The sequence below is a fragment of the Cygnus olor genome, chromosome 11 (genome assembly GCF_009769625.2).
Source record: "Cygnus olor isolate bCygOlo1 chromosome 11, bCygOlo1.pri.v2, whole genome shotgun sequence".
Taxonomy (NCBI): domain Eukaryota; kingdom Metazoa; phylum Chordata; class Aves; order Anseriformes; family Anatidae; genus Cygnus; species Cygnus olor.
Genome location: NC_049179.1, coordinates 11305201 through 11329067, shown reverse-complemented (window position 1 = coordinate 11329067; position 23867 = coordinate 11305201). Strand labels below are relative to the sequence as shown.

At 42.9% G+C, this 23867-nt stretch overlaps 1 protein-coding gene across 1 annotated transcript; it reads left to right on the top strand.

The window, feature by feature from the left end:
• The first annotated feature begins 1879 nt into the window (after positions 1–1879).
• Positions 1880–23861, top strand: LOC121076182 (immunoglobulin epsilon heavy chain-like). Its single transcript, XM_040570313.1, is given in 8 exon segments — positions 1880–2082; positions 4586–4827; positions 4829–4919; positions 19087–19143; positions 21093–21377; positions 22063–22125; positions 22583–22698; positions 22891–23861. Coding segments are annotated over 8 exon segments (1191 nt in total). The 5' UTR covers positions 1880–2036; the 3' UTR covers positions 23182–23861.
• Positions 23862–23867: the final 6 nt, after the last annotated feature.

The following is a 23867-nucleotide window of genomic DNA, read 5'->3' as shown; positions in this document are numbered from 1 at the left end:
TTCCCCTATATAGATATATAAAAAGAACTTACATTATAATAGTATCAAACTGCATAGCATTACAAAAGAAGGCAACTTTAATGGCTGAAATGAAAAATGTCAATGTTACTGATTATGAACATTCTGGAATTTATAATAGCAGAGTAGACTGTTGCTAGTAACAACTATAGCCCAATTTAGTCAGTCTGCCCTCATTCCAGAGAATGCAGAAATGATTAATTTGTACAAGTTATTGCATGCTCTGCTTTCATGTCCTCCTAGCAGGTTTTGCTGTTAACTGCTTCTCTCTTTCAAGTTCCTTCTCACGTTGTTGTTCTCATTCTAGTTCTTCTTTCTGCCTCTTTTGTTGCAGCTTAAGTGCTCTTTTCTAATCAGAAAAGTTCTATGGCTGTATTTAATTTGGAACTGTAAACAACATCCCTCCCATTCTCTTAACGTTCTCTTCTCCAGTCTACCCTGGTTATGATCAAATGTTGCATAAACAATTTATCTTTTCTTCATCCCTTCTACTTTCATCTTTCCTTTTAGAAAGAGCAACTCTGTGATCCACGCAGGGGAGAAAAAACAAACCATTTTCTCCTCAGTCTCACTAAAAGTCATCATCTACGTTTACCAGACAAAGCGTATACTGTGCAATGTATTGCCTCTGAGAGAAAATTCTCTTCCTCTCCCATTTAACAGTGTTGGTACTGAAGCACCCCAGTGAGCCTCCACAATATGTGACAGCAACCTATCTGTGACCTATCTCCTCCTGTGGCCCCACGGTCCTGTACTGGATCTGGCTGGGATAGAGTTATCTTTGCCTGCAGCAGCCCATACAGTGATGTGCTCTGTGCTTGTAGCTAGAACAGCACTGGTATCACACCAGTGTTTTGTCTATTGCTGAGCAGTGCTGGCACAGCATCAAAACTCTCCCCAAAGCCCCCCAAAGCCAGTACGTAGGCAGTGGGCAAGAAGTGGGGAGGGGAAATCACCAAGGCAGCTGACCCAAACCGACCAAAGGGATATTCCATACCATATGATATCACACCCAGCAATAAAAGGGGAGAAGGGGAAAAGGGGGGGGGGGGGGGAAGGGGGCCACACACACATTCTCATTATGAAGACATCTGTCCTCCCAAACAACCACTATGCGTATTGAGGCCCTGCTTCCAAGGGTGTGGCCAAATGTCACTCGTTGATGGGAAATAGATAATTTATTTTTCTTCTTCTATGCTTCCACACGGCTTTTGCTTGGTTGCTGTTGTTGTTTTTACCTCTTCCTTTTCCCTTTAATTAAATTATCCTTACTCAACCCATGAGCCTTTTTTATTTTTCTTTCCAGCATACTTTCTTCTTTTGAGGATGGGGAGTGAGAGAGCGGTTGTGGTGGAATTTGGCTGCCCAGCATGATAAAACCACCAAAGGGCAGATCGTTCTTCCAGGAAGGGATCCTGGTCTTCACAATGCAAGAACAGGACTGCCTACTCTATTTATTTGTTTTGGGCATAGCTCACAGTGATACAGATGTGGAGGAGCCAGAGGTGAAAATCCTCCTTCTCCCTCCCAGACCTGATAGCCACGGGCTTTGGTGGGGGGTGGGACAACAGGTTGGGGGAAGAAGGATTTGACCCCATCTCACTCCCAGGGAGAAAGCATTCTCCACATCATTATCATGAATATCTTTCCCCTCACCCTGCCCCTAGCTATCTGCAGAGCAACAACCCACACAGAAAACAGTTTGGGGAAATGGTTATGAGAGGCCCTGGTGAGACAACCGAGGTCCCTGGGTTTCCTGTGCAGGCTGAGCAGTACTCAAAAGGAAATGTGACTTGCTCTCCCCACCCATGACAGCAGTGACTAAGGTATCCAATTCCCCAGTGCCTAAAGTACCTGCAGCTGCAAAGGGGTTGTTCAGAAAAGGCTGCAAATCTGTGTAGAGTTGGAAGGAAATCAGCCTTCAGTGCTGAAAGGACAGGACATTTCTCCGCTGACCCAAAGTGAGGAAGGCCTGAACTCTCTACCTCACCCTGCAAATTCCTCTGGAGAAGCCTGCAATGTTCCTCTGGCTGCTGGTCGTCACCTTTGCTGCAGCCCCTGAAGGTGAGAGCCCCACTTTTCCTGGGTCAAGGACAAGGGCATGGGTTTTGTGCTCTCTCCTCACAAGGCTGGAACCTCTGCCCAGGACTTGTAGCATTTCAGAACTACTCTTTGCCCTTTCCTGCCCTTCTGTAGGATGTGTAGATGTTGAAGGACCTAAGGAGGATGATCTGGCATAATTCTGCAGTGTCTCTGTACTTCGCCTCATGGCGTAAGAGAGCTGTCCACCAGCTCCAGGGCTGGAAGGGGTGGGGCCCAAGCTGACTCTTCCTGACCTAGGAAAATCTGAGCTCTGCCCTCCCATGGTACCCTGACCACTCTCTTCAGATGCCCAGAGCATCGCTCAGCCCCATACTGTCTTCTTGTGTTGAGGTATGGGAGAGGCAGGCTGGCTCTGGGCTTAGCTCAGGCTGAAAAAGAAGGAGCAGAAGGAGGATGGCCGTAATGCTGTTGTGTCTCCTCTTCGCAGCAACTCTAGGAGATAAAGGCAGGTCCCGAGAAGGATCCCAGGAACACAAGGCCATTTCTATGCCCAGGTATTTCCATGCCCAACTGTAATGCCTGCCCCATGCATTCCTTCTCTGTGCCATCTCACTTCTCCTCACACTGGGGGCTCCAAGCCCATGGAGACAGCAAAGGTTTGGGGGGAGAGAGAGCAAGGACAGCTTTGGAGTTTTAACTTCCCTCTGTAAAAGGGAGAGGAACAGGTTGTGGCCTTCTTCTCTCCTACCAAATGCCATACCCTGGAAGAATGGGCAGTGTGTTAGTGGTGGGGAACAACCCTGACTGAGAAGAACATGTGAAAGTAGTAGGGGGTCTTTGGGCACCCTGCACCTATCCACTTGTTACTGTTACTGTTGCCGTGTGTTGCAGAGGTGAATGGTCATGTAAGGTTCATGGAGGGTGGAGAGGGGCTGACAGCACCCAGAGGGTCCATGCTTCTCTCCTGCCAGGCCCCTGACCTTTGGGCTTCACTTGTATTAGCAGGTGCCTGGTGTGGGGGTACCGTGTTTGTCTTCTGCATCAACCAAAATTACCTCACATTGCTCAAGTTGCTGTGGACAGGGAAGTGTCTGGTCTTGTGCATTATGTATCTCCAGGACCTTGCCTACTATTTCCACATATGGTGACTTAGCACAGTTTGCAGGATCCAAGTAAAAACCAAGCAAATTCCTCCTTGGGTCTCTGCTTACCCCTGCGATTACCAAGTCCAATGAGGTCTTTCGTTACCTCTTCCCCAGCCACTCCAGGGCACTGATGTCCTCCTCACATGGGCCACTGGAAGTACCATGGGAAAGAAGATGGAAAGAGAGATGGACACTCCTGTGAATGTGGAAGAAGAAAGAGGAGGGGTACTGCTGGGGAAGAGGGAGTGGAGCAGAGTATGCCTGCCAAGCCAGGGCTGAAAGAGCCTAGCAGGGCCCAGGAGGTTCCCAGGTCTGACTTACACTCCTGCAGCATTTCAGGGTATAGCTGGACCTTGGACCCACAAAAGGTGCAGATTAGCACAAAAAGATGAGCCAAAAGACGAACAAGTGATGTTCAGCCCACTTCTATCTATGCAGGGGTGGGGACCACCTCCAGAGATGGTGTTCTCAGTGATGCTGGGTGTGTGTCATGAGGCCAGAGGGGCCACAGGCTCCATCCACTCCATCCAGCTCTTGTCTCTTCCTTGTGGGAGGCAAGAGCTGTGTTCTTCTCCTCTCTGTGTCCCTTTGGGGTTTAATTCCTCTTCTCCCTGTCCCCAAAACAATGAAATGATCTCACAGAGGGTAGTGCCTTGACTCCTGACATTGTGCTGCACAGCACTGCTGGGAGACTAGTACTGAATAGATCCAGGCTGCCCTTGGCCTGCTACTGCCCAACTCTAAATGCCACTTCTTAAGAAGAATCCTTGCATGGAAATCATCCTTCCTTTTCAGGTGGAGTGTAGCACAGAAGAGAGAGGTTTTCTGGGATTTTTCTAAGCATGGATTAAGGGAAGGCATTCCTAGATAAAGCCAATAACCGCTCCAAGGAGCCTTGTAGAATCCTACTCTGAACAGCTTTGGAATTTTCCAGGGGCAGGCTATTTTCTGGGGACACAGCAGTAGCCCCATGTTTCTTGCTCCTCTGGGGCTCATGTGCAACTGGCAAACCAACTCCCCATGTGTCCATACCCATCCCATTCCCTGTGCTCAGGTACAGCTGGTGAAGGCAGCAGTGGGACTGAGAGGGGCTGGGGACTCCATGTGCTCCTTCTTCCAAGACTCTGAATTCATATATAGAGAGATGTCATGTTTACCAGCAGTTATCTAGACTCTGGTGGGTCTCCTGCCTCAGCAGTCCTTTGGGTGGTACAAAGAAATATGGTTCTGTAGTGTCTGAGCAAACCATTGCTTCTGGTGATAACTCCTGGAGCTAAAGGACTCTATTTTTGTGCACCCTGCAACCTTGGGACTGACTACTGAACCCATGAACTTTCTCACAAAAACTCAAACTTCATACCTGCCCTCTGTCTTTCCAGGTACCCTTTCCAACATAAAAATGGTGGCATCTGGTCCCAAGGAGGGGAAAGTCTTCGGATCAGTCCCACTCACCTGCACTGTAACAGGAGCACCTTTGGATAGCCCTCGCTATGACTGGAATTATGTCCGTCTGGCTCCAACAGGGGAGCTGCAATTTCTAGCGTGGATCTATCCTTTTGGGAATAACACAGGCTATGCCCCACCTTTCCAAAGCCGAGCCACCATCTCTGCAGATAAAGCCAAAAAAAAAGGTTTCCCTGCAGCTGCATGCCCTTACAGCCATAGACACAGCCACCTACTTCTGTGCCAGACAGCACACCATATAATCAATGGAGGCAGAGGCAGCACAAAAAGTGGGAGGACTACTGTGGTGACAGAGCCCTTCCTCAAAGTGACAGTTGCCTGTACATGTTCTCTGAAATAACAGTGAAGATTAGGACTAAAAGATGTTGGATCTCCCAACCTATCCATGGCAACTGAATTTTCAGAGAAGTTTGACATTTATAACAGAAGTCAGAAATAAAATTTTGTGTATAAGTCCCATGGGCAGCTCAATCCCCAAACCTTTCACACAACATAGACTTTCATCTGATTCACAGACTTCTCCACAAGCTACTATCACTGCCTCTTCTCCACATCTACCCTGGTGCTCCTTTAATCCCAAGAGAGTAAAGGGAGCAGGGCACCCTCATCTCTCCATCTCAGAGCTGCTGTGAAGCCTCTCGGGTCTGCCAGATGGCACTTGGCTCCTTCTGTGTGCAGCACAAATCTGCCCCAAGCTGCCTGTCTATCTCCCAAAGGGGGATTGCACCCTTGTTGGAGAGGCTGGGTACCCTTATAGCTCTGGGAACAGCAAAGGTGGATGTTTGCTTTTCTACATGCTGGATCTGGATATTGGGCCTGAGCAGCAATAGCCTGCTGCAGAGTATTTAAAACCTCAAGCAGAAACACATCCCAGCACTGCCTAATCCTTCTTGATAGACCTTCCTCCAGCCTGCTGTGAGTGGCCTCTGCCAGCGCTGGGGCACCAGCAGTGCTAGCCATACAGAAAGATTTCTTAGCTGTGTTGGCACTCAGTCCAGGTAAGTCATGGGTGGTGTTTCTTTGTGCACTGATGTCTGGCAGAGAGGGAAATGCAAGAGCATGAGAGGTACTTCTGACATAGAAGTGCATATGCTCAAAGTATATCTATTTGTGTCTATTCTCCTTTTCTACAGGAAGACAGATGGTCAGAGGTGGCAGTGCCCAGGGCTCTCTCACTACCTCTGCATGATGGCCACTATGGCAGGATTGGACTTTCCCTCTAATCCTCAAGAATGTCACACGTCATTCCAGATGCTCCATGCCCGACAGAGATGATGATATCTTTTTCCAGGGAGGGAATCTTTTCTGGATACCTGCTACTCACCAGCAACATCACTGAAAGCTGTATGTTTTTTTTTTTTTTTCTTTCTTTGTGACACTGAGACACTGTGAGGTACAGGTTTTATCAGGCCCTTGAGGATATCTACAAGACATAGGAAAATTTGATGCAAAACCTCATTTAGTTTGCTATGACCTGTCCTTCCAAGGCCAATCACCACCTTTACAGACAAAATGAAGAGCAAGGTATCCCTACAGCTGCATGGCCTCACAGGCACAGACAGAACCATTGTATAAGGTGAAAAGCACCAACCCAGAACTGCAGTGTGGCCCAAGGAAGCACTCCTCCTGAGCAGCATGGGCAGATTTATGAACAGGCTCCTGCCCAAAGCCAGTGCAGAGTCTCTGGCTGGGCCTTCTCCCACCCTGCTGCAGCCAGCCTCTACCTGCTATGTGGTACCAGCCTGAGCCCACTCATGGGTATCAGTTCTCAAATCTGGATCTGGGACCCAAAGCACTTCGAACTCATAGACCTGACAGTGGCAGGCTCTAAAACCCACTGGGTTTCACACTGTACTGTCAGCAAGTTTGCTGATCATGCAAGACCGGGAGGAGTGGTTGATATGTCAGAGGGTTATGCTGTCCCATCCAGAGGGATCTGGACAGACTGGAGAAATGGACTGGCAGGAAGTCCATTTGAACTCATGAAGTTCAAGGAAGGGAAATGCAAAGTCCTGCACCTGGGGAGGAACAACTCCATGCACCAGTACATGTTAGGGGCCACCCAACTCAAAAGCAGCTTGGCAAAAAAGGTGCTGGGGGTCTTGGTGGACACCAAACGGACTATGAGCCATTATTGTGACCTTGACACAAAGAAGACTAATGGCATTCTGGGCTGCATTAGGCAAAGTATTGTCATCAGATGGAGGGAGGTGATCCTTTCCCTCTACTCATCATCAGTGAGGTCACACCTGGAGAACTGTGTCCAGTTCTGAGTGCCCCCATACAAGAGAGTCATGGACATACTGGAGAGAGTCCAACAAAGGGCCATGAAGATGATTAAGGTACTAGGGTATCTGACATTTGGAAAAGGTTGAGAGAACTGGCACTGTTCTTTCTGGAGAAGGGAAGGCTCAGCAGGGAATCTTCTCAGTGTATATAAATATGTAAATGGAGGCTGTAAAGAGGACAGAGCCAGGCTGTGGTGGTGGTGCCCAGTGACAGGACAATAAGTAATGAATACAAACAGAAACACAGGATATTCCATCTGACAATGAGGAAATAATTCTGTACTGTGAGTGCGATGGAGTACTCACACAGGTTACCCAGAGAAGCGGGGGAGTGTTCCTCCTTGTGGATATTCAAAAGCAGTCTGGACGTAGTCCTGGGCAACTGGCTCTAGGTGGCCTTGCTTGAGTAGTGCGTTGGACCAGACGACATCCTGAGGTCCCTTTCAAACTCAGCCATTCTCTTAATCTGTGATGCTGTGAATGACTTCTCTAAGTTGGCTTCTATAGTAGCCAGTTCAGGCTTGTAGTGAGTATAACTGTGTATTCCTGATAGGTGCACTCATACAATAGACAATATATACATGGCTAGACGAACAGACGTAAACATGAACAGCACAAAAAACCTGAAAGAGCCCGTTTCCCTCTGACTGATCAGGATGAAAGGGCATTAACTGAAATCATGTATATGCATGCACACATCCACATAAGTGTAATACTGGCAGTCTCTCACACTGTGGAGAACTCCAGTAGCTGGCTCTTGACGCTAGTCTATCCTGTAGCTTCCCCTGCAATCCACAGTCTCCTCAGTTGCCCACGTCTCTGAGGTCCACAACCTCAATTCAGTATCTGGTTCTCACACATAGGCACCCACTCACCCACCCTATTAAATGCCTTTCCTCTCTCCCCCACCCCAGTAAAAGACCTTAGACAGCTGGCAATGGATTCCTTGGTCTCCTGGTTGCCTCACATGCAAAGACATGGACACACGTAAAAGGGTTTCTCTGTTAGATGGTTCAGACATCTGGTCTTAGCAGTAGCTCATCTTCAGATGTCACAGTTTATGCACTGTGGTACTGTACTCTGGTACTTGGTTTGGACCTCCTGTTCCCCAAAGCAAATCTCAGTCAAATCTCAGATCCCCTGGTTTCTCCAGTATCTGGCCCAGACTTACGGCTGCCTTAATACCTGAATCCCAATTTTTATATCCTACTAATTGGTTAGTCTGGCTTGATGTTCTTTAGTGACTGCACACATTGACATATACACTCAAACAATATGTACTTACTTCAGTCTTTTTTTTTCTAATTGCTGGTATTCCAGGCACAGGAGCCCGTATGACCCATGGTCTCCTCTCCAGTTGCTGGTACCACCATGGCCCAGGCTCTTATGGTCTGACCATACAAAAGACCTACATGGTCTTTTTTTTCCAGTTGCTGGCATTTAAACCTTAATACACAGACATGAACACAGAATAGAGAGCCCCCTCAACAACAAATGAACTGCCAGCCCCCAGTGCACATAACAGGACCTTTTAATGCCTTTTTCCTTCTGTTTTCCCAGACATCTCTCCCTGAATCGCCTTGATACCTCCCATTTTCACATTTTTCTCTCCCTTTGACAAACTCTTTGTATATTTTAACAATCTTCTTACAACACCTCATAATAAGGTGTTGTCCTCTGTCCTGCTAGCGAGCAGGCTAGGGATGCAGCAGGAGCTGGAAGGGGACAGACCCAGGACAGCTGACCCAAACTGGCCAAAGGGGTATTCCATACCATCTGACGTCATGCTGAACAATATATAGGGGTGGCTAGCCGGGGTGGAGGGGGGGGCCGGCTGCTCGGGGATAGGCTGGGCATCGGTCAACGGGTGGTGAGCAATTGCATTGTGCATCACTTATTTCGTACACATTATTACTATTAATACTATTATTATTATTATTATTATTATTATTATTATTATTATTATTATTATTATTATTATTATTCCTGTCTTAATAAACTGTCTTTATCTCAACTCACAGACTTCACTTTCCTGTTTCTCTCCCCCATCCCGGAAAGGGAGGGGGGAGGGTGAGCGAACGGCTGTGTGGTGTTTGGCTGCCAGCCGGGCTAAACCACAACAGCAATAAACAAGCTACCTGCATGTCTTACACAGCTGTGCTTTGAAAATGTGCCAGAATCCATAACTGAGAGTGAATCTACCCATTTATCTCCCGCACTGCACTGAGACATGGGCAATGTCTCGCCCTTCACAAATGAAACTGCTGTACCTGAAGGTGTATGTAGAAACCAGTGTTGTTTGTCACTGGCATCTACTGATGCCACTTCCTAAACCATTCTGAGAAAACATTCAGTAACTACTGGGTTAGAAAAGAAAAAAAAAAAAAAAAAAAAAGGGACTGAAAGGTTGAATTCAGTCTTTTCATCTCTTTCTTGGACCAGGCACAAATATGAAGCTGGGAAGCTTCTAATTTGTGACTTCTGGAAGAGGGAGACACAGTTTGAAAAGTGAGAATTTATAACACATCAGTTGTTCTTGGAAATTCAGAGAATGTGTAGTGAAACACATGTTGTGTGACTCTCCTCACCAGATTGACCCAATTTACTGATTTTGGCTGGAATAAAGTTAAGTTTTTTATAGTAGCTTGCATTAGGCTATATTTTGGGTTTGTGAGGAAAATAGTGTTGATAACACACTGATGTTTTGGTTATTGCTGAGCAGCACTTACCAACAGTCAAGATCTTTTCTAGTTCTCACACTGCCCTACCAGCAAATAGGGTGGGGGTGCACAAGAAGTTGGGAAGGGACACAGCCAGAACAACTGTCCCCAGCTGACCAAAATGATACTCCATACCACATGATGTCATGCTCAGCAATAAAAGCTGTGGGGAAAGAAGGAGGAGTGGGAAATGTTTGGAATTATGGCATTTGTCTTTCCAAGTTGCCATTATGCATGATGAAACCCTGCTTTCCAAGAAATGGCTAAAAATCTGTTTTCCAGTGGAAAACAATGAATGTATTCCTGTTTTGTTTTGTTTGCATCTGCAGCTTTTGCTTTCCCTCAAGTCTTTATCTCAGTCCATGAGTTTTCTCACTTCCAGTTCTCCACTATCCCACTGCAGGAGTAACACAAGTCAGCACTTGTGTGGTTCTTAGCTGGCATATGCCAGGGTTAACACCCAACACCCAACTTCTTATGATTGATCTAGTTCTCCACCCATATACCACCTTCTCAGTTTAGCCTCTCTCATTTCCAGATATGCTTTCTTATGTGCAGAGAAATATATAGAACAGAATAGATCTCAGAGTCAGTCACCTACAACATCCCTGGCATACCCATCACTGATAGCAGCTGAGCTTGGAGTTGGATCCAACACACTCTGGGAAATGCCTAAAACCTAGCTTTACTCTATCCTTTCTCGAGAGTCCGATGTAATGTTTCATCCTTTCAAAGCCAAGTCATCAGCTCTGCAGATCCTTCTAAGGACCAGCTCTCCCTGCAACAGCTGCATACACAGCTGCATATTTCTGTAGGAAAAAATAGAATTTCTTTAGAAAAAAAATCATAATGACTGATGGAAAGAGCAGGACAAAAGAAAAAGAAAAAAAGAAAAGAAAAAAGGGGACAAGGCTGAAATGTTATCACAGTTTTGATAGTTGGGTACAAAACCATTTTCTTCCCATTCTTCGTGAGGAAAGTTTTCCTTGAAATGTCTGAAGGGTAATTTCATGATTTTAGGGAATCCGACAAGTAGCCACAGTAAACACAGTAAATCAGCCCCCACTCCTTTTCTCCCCATACACCAATTAGACAGGCACCATAGTAGAAATTGAACTAGAGTACAGTTTTTTCTTCACAAAGTGACTAAAAATGTCTTATTGGCAACTTGGCAGAACAACGTGGGGATCCTGAGGGACTCTGGTGAACATGGGCCAGCAATGTACCCATGGGAGTAAAAAGGATGGAGCCAGGCTTTTCTGAGTGGTACCTAGTGATATGACAAGAAGAAATGGGCAGAAAATGAAATACGGGAAATTCCACTTAAACATAATGAAGAGCTTTTTCACTTGGAAGGTAACTGAGTATTGGAACAAGCTGCCCAAAGAGGCTGTATAGTCTCCATATTCAATACTCAACTAGATATGGCACTTAGGAACTTGATTTAGCTGACCCCACTTTGAACAGGGGTTTGAGATCAGACTGTCTTCTAACATGTCTTCCAGCCTTGTTCATTCTGTGATTCTGTGTTTTCTGGCATCACCCCCCATCCTTCAAATCTTAGCACATCTGTACAGCAAAATAGGCAATGACACCAAGCAAAATTAACCTCTGATGAATATGTGTATCACAGACTTATTTTGCTACGGCATAAATATATTATAAATAAAAGTAATTTGGTAGATGATCAGTCCAGAATAGTCCTAATATGTAAGACAAAATTAAACTCACACTAAACGTATTTGGGTACATCTGGTCTCTGACATTAAGAAAATGTCCTACCTTAAATCTCCAGAATTTTATTGAAAAGAAATCTAGAATAAATTTATTTAAGAGTAAAGAGCTCTGAAATTGATCCATATTCAATGTCACCAAGTATGGGCAATGTTCCAGTGAGAGAGGCATAACATTTCCTTAATCTACCATAGCAGTGATGCTGACAATGTTACTTTTAATTTAAATTGCTCTGTGGTTTGATTTTCCATCAGTAAAAGAACAGAGAGGAAGACAAAATACAGCATTCACAAGACATCAAAGAAGGTGTGTCACCTGGTACTGAAATGAAATCAGAAATGTTTTTGTATGACTATTCATTACTGTGTGGACTAGGTATCACTGTAATTGAAGCGGACTGAACTACACAACACTAACTGACTTCCTGAAGAGCCTGCAGGTGTATAATATTCCACTTCCTCACAATCTCAGAGAACAGATTTGATACTGATCATGATGCAAGCTGTGGGACAATCACTATATGCCATGATAGTTTTTCTTGCACTCAGATATGGGTGTTGGGCTCAGGCTAATCTGATTTTGAACATCTAATTGTCTTCTCTTGGTCAGCAGGTGGGGTTTTACCTGCCACAGTTCAGAAGGTTGTATCTAAGTTACTCATTGTGTCTCCTTTGTAGCCAGTAGAGAGAAAACCCAGGAGCTGGGCTTGATGTTCCTTTTGGGTCCCTTACAACTGTGTCTCTCCAGCACTTCTGCCTGGATCCCTCAAGTGCCAGCATGGCTGGAATGTATGCCCAGCAACCCTGCCAGGATGCCAGGCCTGTCTTGCGGCGCACAGACACAGAGGAGAGACAGTGTGAATAAACAGAGAGTGAGTTAAGAGAAGGTTTCATGAGAAAAGATGAGAAGAAAGGACAGACTGTGGTGTTCAGCTGCAGGGCTCAGTCAGACAAGCATAGTGACTGGCCTCACTTTACACATGATTTTTCTACCCTTTTCTACCTATCCCTCTTTGTTCCTCCTGCTGCTCCTCCCCCCTGCACACCTCCATGGGTTTTCAGAGCTCTGCAGTTTCTGCATCCTCCTAGTCCAGCCTCTTTCTGGTTCACAGGTCCAAAATTCGGGTTGATCTTCCTGGAAATTATGCCTGTAGCTTGCTAGCTCATCAACCACTGTGACTGGGAGTTTTGTTTCTTGTTATTGTCTTCATTTTTGCTGTGATAGGTCTGTGTCTCAGCATTTTGCTTACAGTTCCCCCTTCTTTATTTCTTATCGTCCTGATCCACAGATCTTCATTCAGACAACCCTGATTGAATCAACATTCTCATACTGCATTTCTTTCTTTATCAAGTAGTACAACTGACCAGGTTTTCTGGTCACTGTCTCCCACCTTAGAATCATAGAATAAGCTGTGTGCTAGGACATCCAAGGGAAGTGGAGCTCTCTGGTTGAGATATCTGCGTGAAGAAGACAGTACCCACGAGAGAGACACCAGGTAATCTTTCCATAATTCATAATCCCTGATATACATGCCATCAGTCTGGTATTCTGTCCTATTGACAAGGTAAGGTTTTCCTTATAATATTTTGAAAGGACTTATTCCTTCTCTTACCTGAGGGGAGATTCTATTTCTTATCAGAGCAATTGGCAGAACATCTATCCATTTAAGAAGAGTTTCTTGACATAACATTGAAAGCTGCCTTTTGAGGGTTTGATTCATCCTTTTGACCTTTCCATTAGACTGGGGCATCCAAGGGGTATGTATGTCCCATTTGAATTGAAGAAACTTTGATAGCTTTTGGACTATTTCTGAAATGAAATGAGGACCATTATCTGAGGATTATCCTTCAGGGATTCCAAATCTATGAATTATTTCTTTTAAAAGAGCTTTTACAACTTCTCCAGCCCAATTGGTGTGGCAAGGGAAAGCTTCCAGTCACCCTGAAAATGTATCTACTAAAACAGGTAGGTATTTATAATGCCTACATATCAGCAGCGCAGAGAAATCTATTTGCTCGTGTTCCCCAGGGATTATCCCTCATTTCACTTCATGTGCAGGTGGTCTTCTTTGTATTTTGGGTTTACTTACACAGCAAATTTGACATATTAATTTCTCTGCCTTTTATCAGGGCCTCAACCACATGTTCCTGTAAGGCACCTTTTTGACTACCAAATTGGCTTTTCTGTTTCCTTGAGTCACTTCTCCTTGTCCTTTTTAGTGGCTATGTATTGATTTACTGGTAATTCCTTTTGTTCCAAAAGCACATGCAACAATTTCAATATTTCCTGTCCATATTTTATACGGTTTCCATGTGAAGTCAGTAATTCTTGTTCTTTCCACATGGCTACATGGGCATGTATGACTCCACAAACATACTTAGACTTGGTATATATGTTAACTTTCAGATCTTTCTCTATTTCAAGAGCTATAATCAACACAATAATCTTGGCCTTTTGTGCTGAGGTATTCCAAGGTAATGGTTTAGTCCCTATTTCTTCCTGGAGGGTTACCACCTCATATCCAGCTTTCCTCTTCCTCTCATGCATGAAACTGCTGCCATTTGTATATAGTTGTAAATCTTCATCTTTTAATGATTCATCCTTTAAGTCTGGTCTGCTGGCACAGACTTGTTCAACAGTAGCCAAGCAGTCATTCTGTAATGGTTCTTGCTTAGTTATTGGCACCAAGTTCTATGTAGATACCATACCCAGTGTCTCTTCCTCTTGATATATCAGAATAGCTTGATATTTGGCCAATTGACTCAGAGAAACCCAGTAATGTCATTTATCATTTATAATTGTCAGAAGTTCATGAGGGACCATTGTAGTTATAGGTTGTCTCAAAGGAAGATTCCAGGCCTTCTGGATTAATAAAGCAGCTGCTTCTACAGACCATAAGCATGCAGGCCACTCTTTACTTATTTCATCAAGTTGCTTTGAGAATTAAGCCACTGGTCTTTTCCAGATCCTGAGCATTTGGGTTATCACTTTTAAGGCCCAATGTTATCTTTCATATTGTGAGAAACAAAGTTGTGTTTTTGCAATAGAAGGTGTTTTTGCAGTGAAAAATGCCACTAGCCTTGCATATTTAAAAGTGATTGTGCAGGCATGACAGTAGCATAGTAGTGGGAAGTATATTAAGAAGGCGAAGGTCCCACTGTCCCAAAACAAGGAGGATAGCTAAGAAAAACAGGATGAGCAGTGCAAAATCAGTAAAACCAAAAATCACGAGCCCTCTAGTTAGGAGATAAGAAGGAAAAAAAGGAAAAGGAGAAATTAATGGTTGGTCAAATAAAATAGTACATATATGATATTGAAAGACATCGACTAGCTTGTGAACCTATAGTACTCAACTAATGAGGAAACGGGAGAAATCAGGTGTTGGGTAATAGGGCATACAAAGTCATGGTATACTTTTACTCTGCGCTCCTGCTTGCTGGATGCCCGCCATTGCAATTGCAAATAAAATAGCTTCACAGAAGATCCTGTCTGAGAAAATTATTGAGATTTTTCTCACAATATACATACAATTGGAAGGGCTTAGTCATGTCAGGGAAGCCTAAGAACAGAGCTTCCATTAGTTTTCTTTTTATCTCATCAAATTTTTTCTGGTACTCTGGAGTCCATTCCAGTAGTTCTTCTGGCCCTTTGATAACATCGTATAATGGCTTAGGAATAAGTCCAAAATTTGGAATCCAAATGCAGCAGAACCCAGCTATTCACAAGAAACCTCTTAACTGTCTCTTGTTTTTTGGTACTGAAATTCTGCAAATCATTTCTTTTCTTTCTGTCACAAGTTTTCTTTGTCCTTTTAAACTGCATTAATTGCAGTATGGTATTACATTCAAGTATCCATTTTTTGTTCAAGCCTCACCATCTATATTGTGGTTACAACTGATTACAATACCTTTTCATCTTTACTTTGGTCATTGGGTCCCCAGAAAATTTAATCCAATTCTTTAAAATACACCCCAAAATGGAACAAGGGGAAACAGTCAAGGATTGGCTAGATCCCATATTTCTCAAAAAGAGTTTTCTTGTGCACTCAGCTCTGACCCTCTGTCAGTAAAGATCGCTGGTCCTCTAGCAACCATCAAAAATCTACGTGTATTTATTATAGGCTTCCATTGTGTATCTTAAGACGCAACTTCCCGTGTCACAAACTGGTGCAGGAAGGAAGGTCAACACATGCAGAAGGGGAGGTCAACATAACTGTTGAATGGACGGAGTTTACTCAGATAAGCCTGTTATAGTGGGAATCCAAATGGATCTATAAGCCTCGAACACTGACAACAAGAAGTAGATAAGGAAGTAGAAAGAGTTACTCATGTAAACTTTAGGTGAAGCTTATCCCATTAACATAGAAAAGTACCCACCCCTAGGCTAGGGAAGCCCCCTACCACTAGAAATCCCTTACCCTTTGAGCATGTGTAGTAAAAAAGTAATGTACTGTATCTTTAAATGAAAGCAAGAAGTTAAAAGACCAATCATGTAAGTGCATGCTGTCATTGAACCTGAGGAAGTTATGATCTTGCATTTTGTAATATATAAAAGAACTAACTGTTCTCAGTAAGGGTGGCATGTGAGCTTCGTGGAGTTACCACCTGGCATTCATCTCTGTGCAGACATGAAATAAACAAATGTCTTGATTCTGAGTGCTAATCAGCTCCTTGCACACTGGGTAAAAAACACCAGTTGGGACAAGACTGACCATGCCAAAAACGTGACAGGATAATCAGGGTCTTTCTGATATTGAGTGATAACATGGCAACAGACCACGGACTAAATTTGATATATTGTAAGTACCCACACTGATTAATTAAGCCCGAGCAGAATGCAATCAATCTAAGCATAAGGTTAAGAAAACTGAAATGGAGAAGCTACTTACCGTGTAGTCAAGGCACTAATGTTACCTATGGATGAGCAACAATAAGGAAAGTTGTCATAGAATCACAGAATCATAGAATCATAGAATGGCTTGGGTTGGAAGGGACCTTAAAGATCATCTAGTTCCAACCCCCCTGCCATAGGCGGGGATGCCACACACTAGATCAGGTTTGCCAGGGCCCCATCCAGCCTGGTCTTGAACACCTCCAGGCATGGGCCATCCACAACTTCTCTGGGCAACCTGTTCCAGTGCCTCACCAACCTCTGAGTAAAGAACTTCTTCCTAACATTCAATCTAAATCTCCCTTCTTTCAGTTTAAACCCCACCCCCCTTGTCCTATCATTATGTACACGAGTAAAGGGTCCCTCTCCATCCTTTTTATAAGAACCCTTTAAGTATTGAAATGCCCCAGTGAGGTCTCCCCAGAGACTTTTCTTCTCCAGGCTGAACATCCCCAGCTCTTTCAGCCTTTCTTCATAGGAGAGGTACTCCAGCCCCTTGATCATCTTTGCGGCCCTCCTCTGGACCCATTCTAACAGGTCCACAGCTTTCTTGTACTGGGGACCCCAGACCTGGATGCAGTACTCCAAGTGGGGCCTCAGAAGGGCAGAGCCAAGAGGGACAATCACCTCCCTTGACCTGCTGGCCACGCTTCTCTTGATGCAACCCAGGATATGGTTGGCCTTCTGGGCTGCAAGCACACACTGCTGGCCTCATGTCAAGCTTCTGACCTACCAGAACCACCAAATCCCTCTCCTCAAGGCTGCTTTCAATAGGTTCTTCTCCCAGTCTGTACACATGCCTGGGATTGCCCTGGCCCAGGTGCAGCACCCTGCACTTGGACTTGTTGAACCTCATTCGGTTCATGTGGGCCCAATTCTCAAGCTTATGCAAGTCCCTTTGGATGGCATCCTTCCTTCTGTTGTATCAACTGCACCACTCAGCTTGGTTTCATCTGCAAACTTGCTGAAGGTGCACTCAATCCCATCATCTATGTCATTGATGAAGATATTGAAAAGCACCGACCTCTACCTGGACATAGAGCCAATGACCACCACTCTCTGGGTGCATCCATCAAGCCAATTCCTTATTCACCGAATGGTCCACCCATCAAATCCATATCTCTCCAATTTAGAAATCAGGATGTCATGTGGGACCGTGTCAAAAGCCTTACAGAAGTCCAGGTAGATGACCAGTTGGTCTTCCTTTGTCAACTGATGCAGTCACTCCATCATAGAAGGCCACCAGATTGGTCAGGCATGATTTGCCCCTGGTGAAGCCATGCATTTGATTGTCAACATCTCATATTCTCTTTCACAAACATCTTCACCAGGCAACACTCCTTGACCAGCCAACAAGACTAGCCAACTACTCTTACAGGGTTGTGACCTTCGGTTGTGACCAACAAGCTGATGCAAGAGTGTCAGATGTGTTTCTAGAAGGTTGCTGGTCTGTGGATAGCAGACTATTATCTGGTGAATAGTTTGTCCGTATACCCAAGGAGGGCATTGTCTAGTCCATTCAGGAGCAACTGAGTGAGTCAACACAGTTGTTGTGTATCACCTGTAAATAGTCTATCAATATCTTTAAAGACCAACAATAGAAAAATCAGATTTTTTTTTAATGTGAATTGGTTATGTAAGTATGTTATATAAGTGTTCTATTCTTTTATTCTCCCTTGCCATAACAGAGGAAGGGAGCATCTCACCACGCATACGCATAACAAATGTATTCACGTGAATTTTATTTTTCCCTGCACATTATGCTTCACACAAATCTTTAGATGCTGTTCATGCTAAGAGTGCAGAATTTGACCATCATGCAGCATTTGATCAATCCAACTTGCACCATCCACAGCAAAATACTTATTTAATAATGCCTCTATGGTACAATATGTCTCTACCTAATAAAGAACAGTTACCAAAAGCATGATTTACTGAGGTACTAAATCACCCTTAACCCTGGGCCATCCAGAAAGATAACAGCTCTAAAAGCCCAGAGTCAGCACTTTCCTCTTCTTCCTGGGAAAAAAAATAAAAACTAAAATTAAAAAAAAAATTCCAAAGTGAAAAAACAAAGAAACAAACAGAAGCAGAACACTTCTGCAACTCTGAAGAGTTTTGCTAATTTCTGTAGAATCATACACAACTTTTGTTTTATTTCATTAGGCAAAAATCTAAGTGTTCCCAGAGCCACATTGTAATTCTATATGTCCTAGGTAGGTTTAAATCCCCACTTTTGACCCATGGTCTTATTTGCAAATCTATGTGATTTCTTTGTGTGGTATATCGGTATACCTGTCTCATCTGAAATACTGTGAAGTAAAAAGGAAGGAAGAGGCAATTTTGTAACTAAGTATATCACTGTGTTGAGAACTTGGAGTAGCACAATGGCACAAACACTCTAAGGCCTCATACAAAAACCTGAGACTGCAAAAAGAGAATTAGATTTCAAGGAAGAAAGAAAGAAAGAAGGGAATGTGTTGAAGGAGCAAACTGAAGAATTCCTGTGACTGTTTATTCTGCAAGTATATTGCTTATTGACTTAACAAAAGAGAAGAGGAAAGAGTTTTAAAAGCTTTGGCCTGCATCAAGTTGTTTGAAATCTCTCTACTACAAAAATATTGTTCCCCACCAGTTTTGGAAAGAAAAGTTTCTCTGGAGAGCTTTCATAGCATTTCATTCACATATTCTTTGGACTAACCACTGTCATTTTGTTCCTTGATTTTATACACCTTTAATATGTAGTGAGGAAATTGTTTCTTTTTTTCTGACTATGCAGAAACACTGTGGAAACAGACAAGCTTGTATTTGGAAGTGGGATCACTTTCTCAGTTGAACCAAGTAAGTTCCATTTGTATTACAACTAATATATTTTGTAAGTTTGAGGTGGGGTGGACAAAGTGGAGTAAATCTGAAGTGGGGTGGGTTGTATGATGTTGCAGTTAAATGAGAATTTTCTGTTGCTAGGGATCTCTTGAACATGCATACACCAACCAGGTGTTCAAGTCCTCAATTTAGTTAACAAAACTTTTCTGGACCAAAAAAGTTGTTTTCCTAGTTGTGTGCATCAGCATTACTCCACATATCCTCAACACCACCTCTCCCCAACCCTTTTCCCCCCAGTAGCTGCACTACTAAATTTCACACTGTATTGATTATACCTACTGGAGATGCTATTTTGGCCCAGCTTTAGCATGAGGTAAAGTTAGTTTTTTTCTTTCATTTGTGTAACACTAAGACGCATGGAAAGGAAAATGGAGACATAAAGGGTTTCAGCAGAAAAATCCTGTGGAAAAGCAGGGCGTATGTGATTTAGCAACAACTGTTTGAAATGTGAGAAAGCACTTCATATTTAGAAATGTCAGTCTCATAAAGGCGATCTTTATAAGGATGGTCTATCTTCCCCAGCTTTTCTGTGGGAATGTGAAGCAATAAAGTCTCCCCTGAGCTCCAACCCAAACTCTCTCAGCCTGTCTTCATAGGAGAGGTGTTCCAGCCCTCTGATCATCCTTGCAGCCACCTCTGGACTCACTCCAACAGGTTAATGTCCTTAATATGTTGGGGACCCCAGAGCTGAACACACTACTCTTGGGGGGGGGTCTCATGAGAGATTGCCATGGCCAGGCACGGGCTGTGATGCTGAAGGAGCTATAACTTAGGTGCAGACAAAATGCTTATAACCTCAGCTTAAACCAGCTCCTATGCAAGGAGATGAGAGAGAGTCAGCTCCAAGTCCCAGCAGCTGAACTTCCAGGACAGGCAGTGCACATGAACATATCAGGAAATCCTGGATAAGCATTTAACTGGGGATGAGCATTCCAGAGATCTCTACTTTTTCTCCTAGTTTTTCACAGTAATGACGGGTAGGTTTCAGTGAAAGCACAAATGCTTAGTACAAAGATGCCTTAAGGATCTACGGGAGACTTGTTTCTTTCAGAAGGAATAGGCAGAGAGAAGACTGAGTAAATGGGATATGTGGAATGGCACTGAAAGCCTCTATTAGTTGCCCTAGTTTTATTTCTTAGGATGGCTCAGCGTTATGTAGTGAAATGGTCTCATAACTTGGAAATCACTCCAGAACTCACGTAACACTATTCACTTGTTAAGTCTAGAGACATTTCCATGCCTGGGTCAGGTTCCTCAAAGAAATATTATGGAAATGTTGAAATAACAGAATCTGGAAAGAAAATCTCCTTGGACCTGAACATTAGTAAATGAAAATTTAACTTCATCTTCTGTTTTAGCAACATTATTTTGTATCTGCAGGTAATCCCACCCAATCCCACTTATCGGAACAGTACTGTAGAGTGGAGTATCAGAGTCCTGTCACTTATATTCTATGGTTAAGCCTTTTAACCTCATCAAGTAAAGGATTTTTGCACAATTTAGAAAGGATCTTTTATCATGTATCATGTTAGAAACATATAAGGCTGCCCTTGAAAAAAATGTTCTTTTTAGGATGTAAATTATTATGAATTATTAATGAATATGATCATTTGTGTTGTATTCTTAAGAACTCCCTCTTTTCAAGGTGCCTAACTTAAATGAATTCACATATAGGTATGAGTTTTGGTAAAAACAAGTTTAGGACCCCAAGGGATTAAAACTTTCCATTAAAATCACACTATGCTCCCTTTCTGTATTTTATCTGCTCTTTGGGAAACAGAAGGAAGAAGACACTCAGGTGTCAGGGGACAAACATGAGTGGACTATGTTTAAATTGCAGGTGATTTAGCTGTCAGGAAAGTATGCAGAAATAAAGTTATTCTAAAGTTATGCTTCTTTTTCAGACAGACAAGAATATTCTACACCAGAAGTCATTGCACTTAAATCAAATGAACCCAAACAATATAGCAGCAAATTTAACATAGCTTGTTTGGCAAGGACATTCTACCCTAAGAACATCAGTCTTGATGGGCCTGAGGGTCACATTGTATATGATCTGAAGGCACCTCTTGTCACATCAGAGGGGATGTACAGTACCTGGAAGGTAATTGGAGTAACACCAAATGCAGAGGGGACCTGCAAGGCTGTGCACAAGAGGAATGAGACGGCAGCCAGCACAATCCTGCCAGGTACAGTGTTTGTGGTACAAGCACAGACTGATTCTGGGAGATGCCTCCTCCAAGATATTTTCTTATTCTTTGAGCATCTAGCAGGAGCAAGAAAGTACAGTCAGAAAGATATTTAGGTGTTTAGATATGTGGAAGTGAGATATTCAAAAGTACATGGTGTAGATGATCTTAATTCAACTACTTAAGCACTGGACTTTTCTTCTTAAAAAAAAAAGGGGGGGGGGGGGGGGGGGGGGGGGGGGAGAACAAGCAAGCAACAACAACAAACCAAAACCAAAACTCTTTATGTTTGTGAGTCTACCTTTATCTAACGCAAAATCGTTCAAGGCACGTGAGTGTACGTCTGATAGCAGAAAGCATGAAATAACTTATGAAAACAAAAAGAAAAGGAAAATACATTTTTAACCCAAAACTTCTGGTTATTTTTTGATTATTTTTTTCTTATGGTAAAGTGCATTTCGAAAAGGATAGAAAAATCCTCAACAATCTTGGTGGATTTTTCTGCAATCACATGTAGATAGATAGTTTTTCTCTTCAAATTAATACCAGAATTAATGTCTGCCTGCCATCTGATACTCCAATAATGCTTATCTACTGCTGGGAAAAGGGTTATAGATGTGCCTTCTATAATTGTCGTTTTATGTAGTTTAGATACAGTTTATAGTGTGTCTCAATCATTCAACAGAAGAGAAAGCTGAAGAACTGGTGACAGGGAATGCTTGCAACATTACAGATGCCTCTACAAAAGGTTAGTTGCTTAAAGCAATAGTATAGTTTGTGTACTTTACTGGTGATTCAGTAAAAATACGTGAAAATGTATTATCTTTGGTACAGAAATGTCTGAATTGTAGATACTTATTAAACAATAGGCTTCACTGATTGTGGATTCTGTATGAAGACAGGAAAAATTACTTTCTCTAGTATAAAAATGTCAGAATTGGAAATATTTATTGAGGAATAAGCTGCTGTTTTGGGTTAACAGGTTAAATAACTGAGAAATTTCCCTGGGATAAACCAGCAATGGGAATTAAATTCTCACTGGGCAGGCATTTCTTTCTCTTGTCCTTGAACTTGATGAATTTCTCTGCCACCTTTCCCTCTGTTCCTCCTTTCCTCACCATCTATGATGTGTGGATTTTCCCTTTTTTTTTTTTGATAGTATCAAGGCCAAAATCTCTTCTATCTTTTTCTTCTTTTGAAAACAGATGTCAAAATGGAAAAAATGAATATGCTCTTCATGGCTGTTTTGTGTTTGAGAGTCCTGCTGGCAAAAAGCATTGCCTTCAGTACACTCATGACTATCAAGCTATTCATCTTTGAGGTAGGAAATAAATCATTCAGTCCCTGGGAACATAGGAGGGAAGTGTAGGGAGTGCAGACGATTTGGGTTTGCAACCTCCTGTAACCCCACAAGGAGTGATATTATCTCAGCTCTTCTGATTTCCACAGAATGAATCAATGTTTCCAGTGACTAACTCATTGGTTATACATCCGCAATTTGCTTTTACACCAGGCTAGATCAGAGCACCTCAGGTTACATCAAAAATCTTCTGCTGGCAGCTTCAAGTGGAGAAAGTCTGGAGAAAAGTCCAGACAAGTGAAGACTACAAAGGGAGAATCCCCAAATCCAACAAATTTGAAAAAGGGGAAGGAAAAAAGTAGGTGGGAGAATTCTGAAGATCAAGTACACAAAATGACCAAAAAGATTATCCAGTTTATTCTGAATTCACAGAAATTAGGCACAACTTCATTAAACAAATGTTGCTCTTTCAGGTACTGGGTAAGTGAGCCAGCGACAGGCTGAAGAGTGGGAGAAAACATGTAACAGTGTAATTTAAACACTGTGGCTCAACTTTGCTGCCAATAAACATCTAAGGAACCGAAGAAGCAATACCCCTTCCCAGTTCCTGTAGATCTGAGTCCCATCACTTTATCAAGGTGCTCTTCAGTTAACACCATCTGAAAGCTTTCTTAAACAGTTAATATTGTTGAACTCTTGTCTTGCTAAGTTTCATTAATCATTACAACAATTTTTTGTTATATTTGATTCATAACAGAAATTGTCTTCAACCTACTGCTAAGCAGGAATACTTAGATGTCCTACTCCTCTATCCACTGCACTGAAGTACCCAAGGTGCTTAGATAGTTTTGAAAGCTTAAAACTGAGCTTTATACTTACTATGCTTTAAAAGTAGCATCTCTATTCGTATTACATTACTGTCTACAAAAGTAATGCCATACTGCTTAGGGATCCCAGGCAGAGAGGAAGCGTTATATGGTTTTAATTTTTAGATGCTTTTATTAGTGCTAATTTTCTAGTGTAGGTGAACATATTTCCACTGGACCTGAAGGAACTCATGTTACACAGATATATAGTAGGATTTTCCTTTGCTCCTCCGGAAACTTTCTTCTCTTTGTCGGGTATATGGAGCCAATATTTTAGGTTTCTTAATAAAGATCAAAATAAAATTTTATTATGCTGAAGTGTTG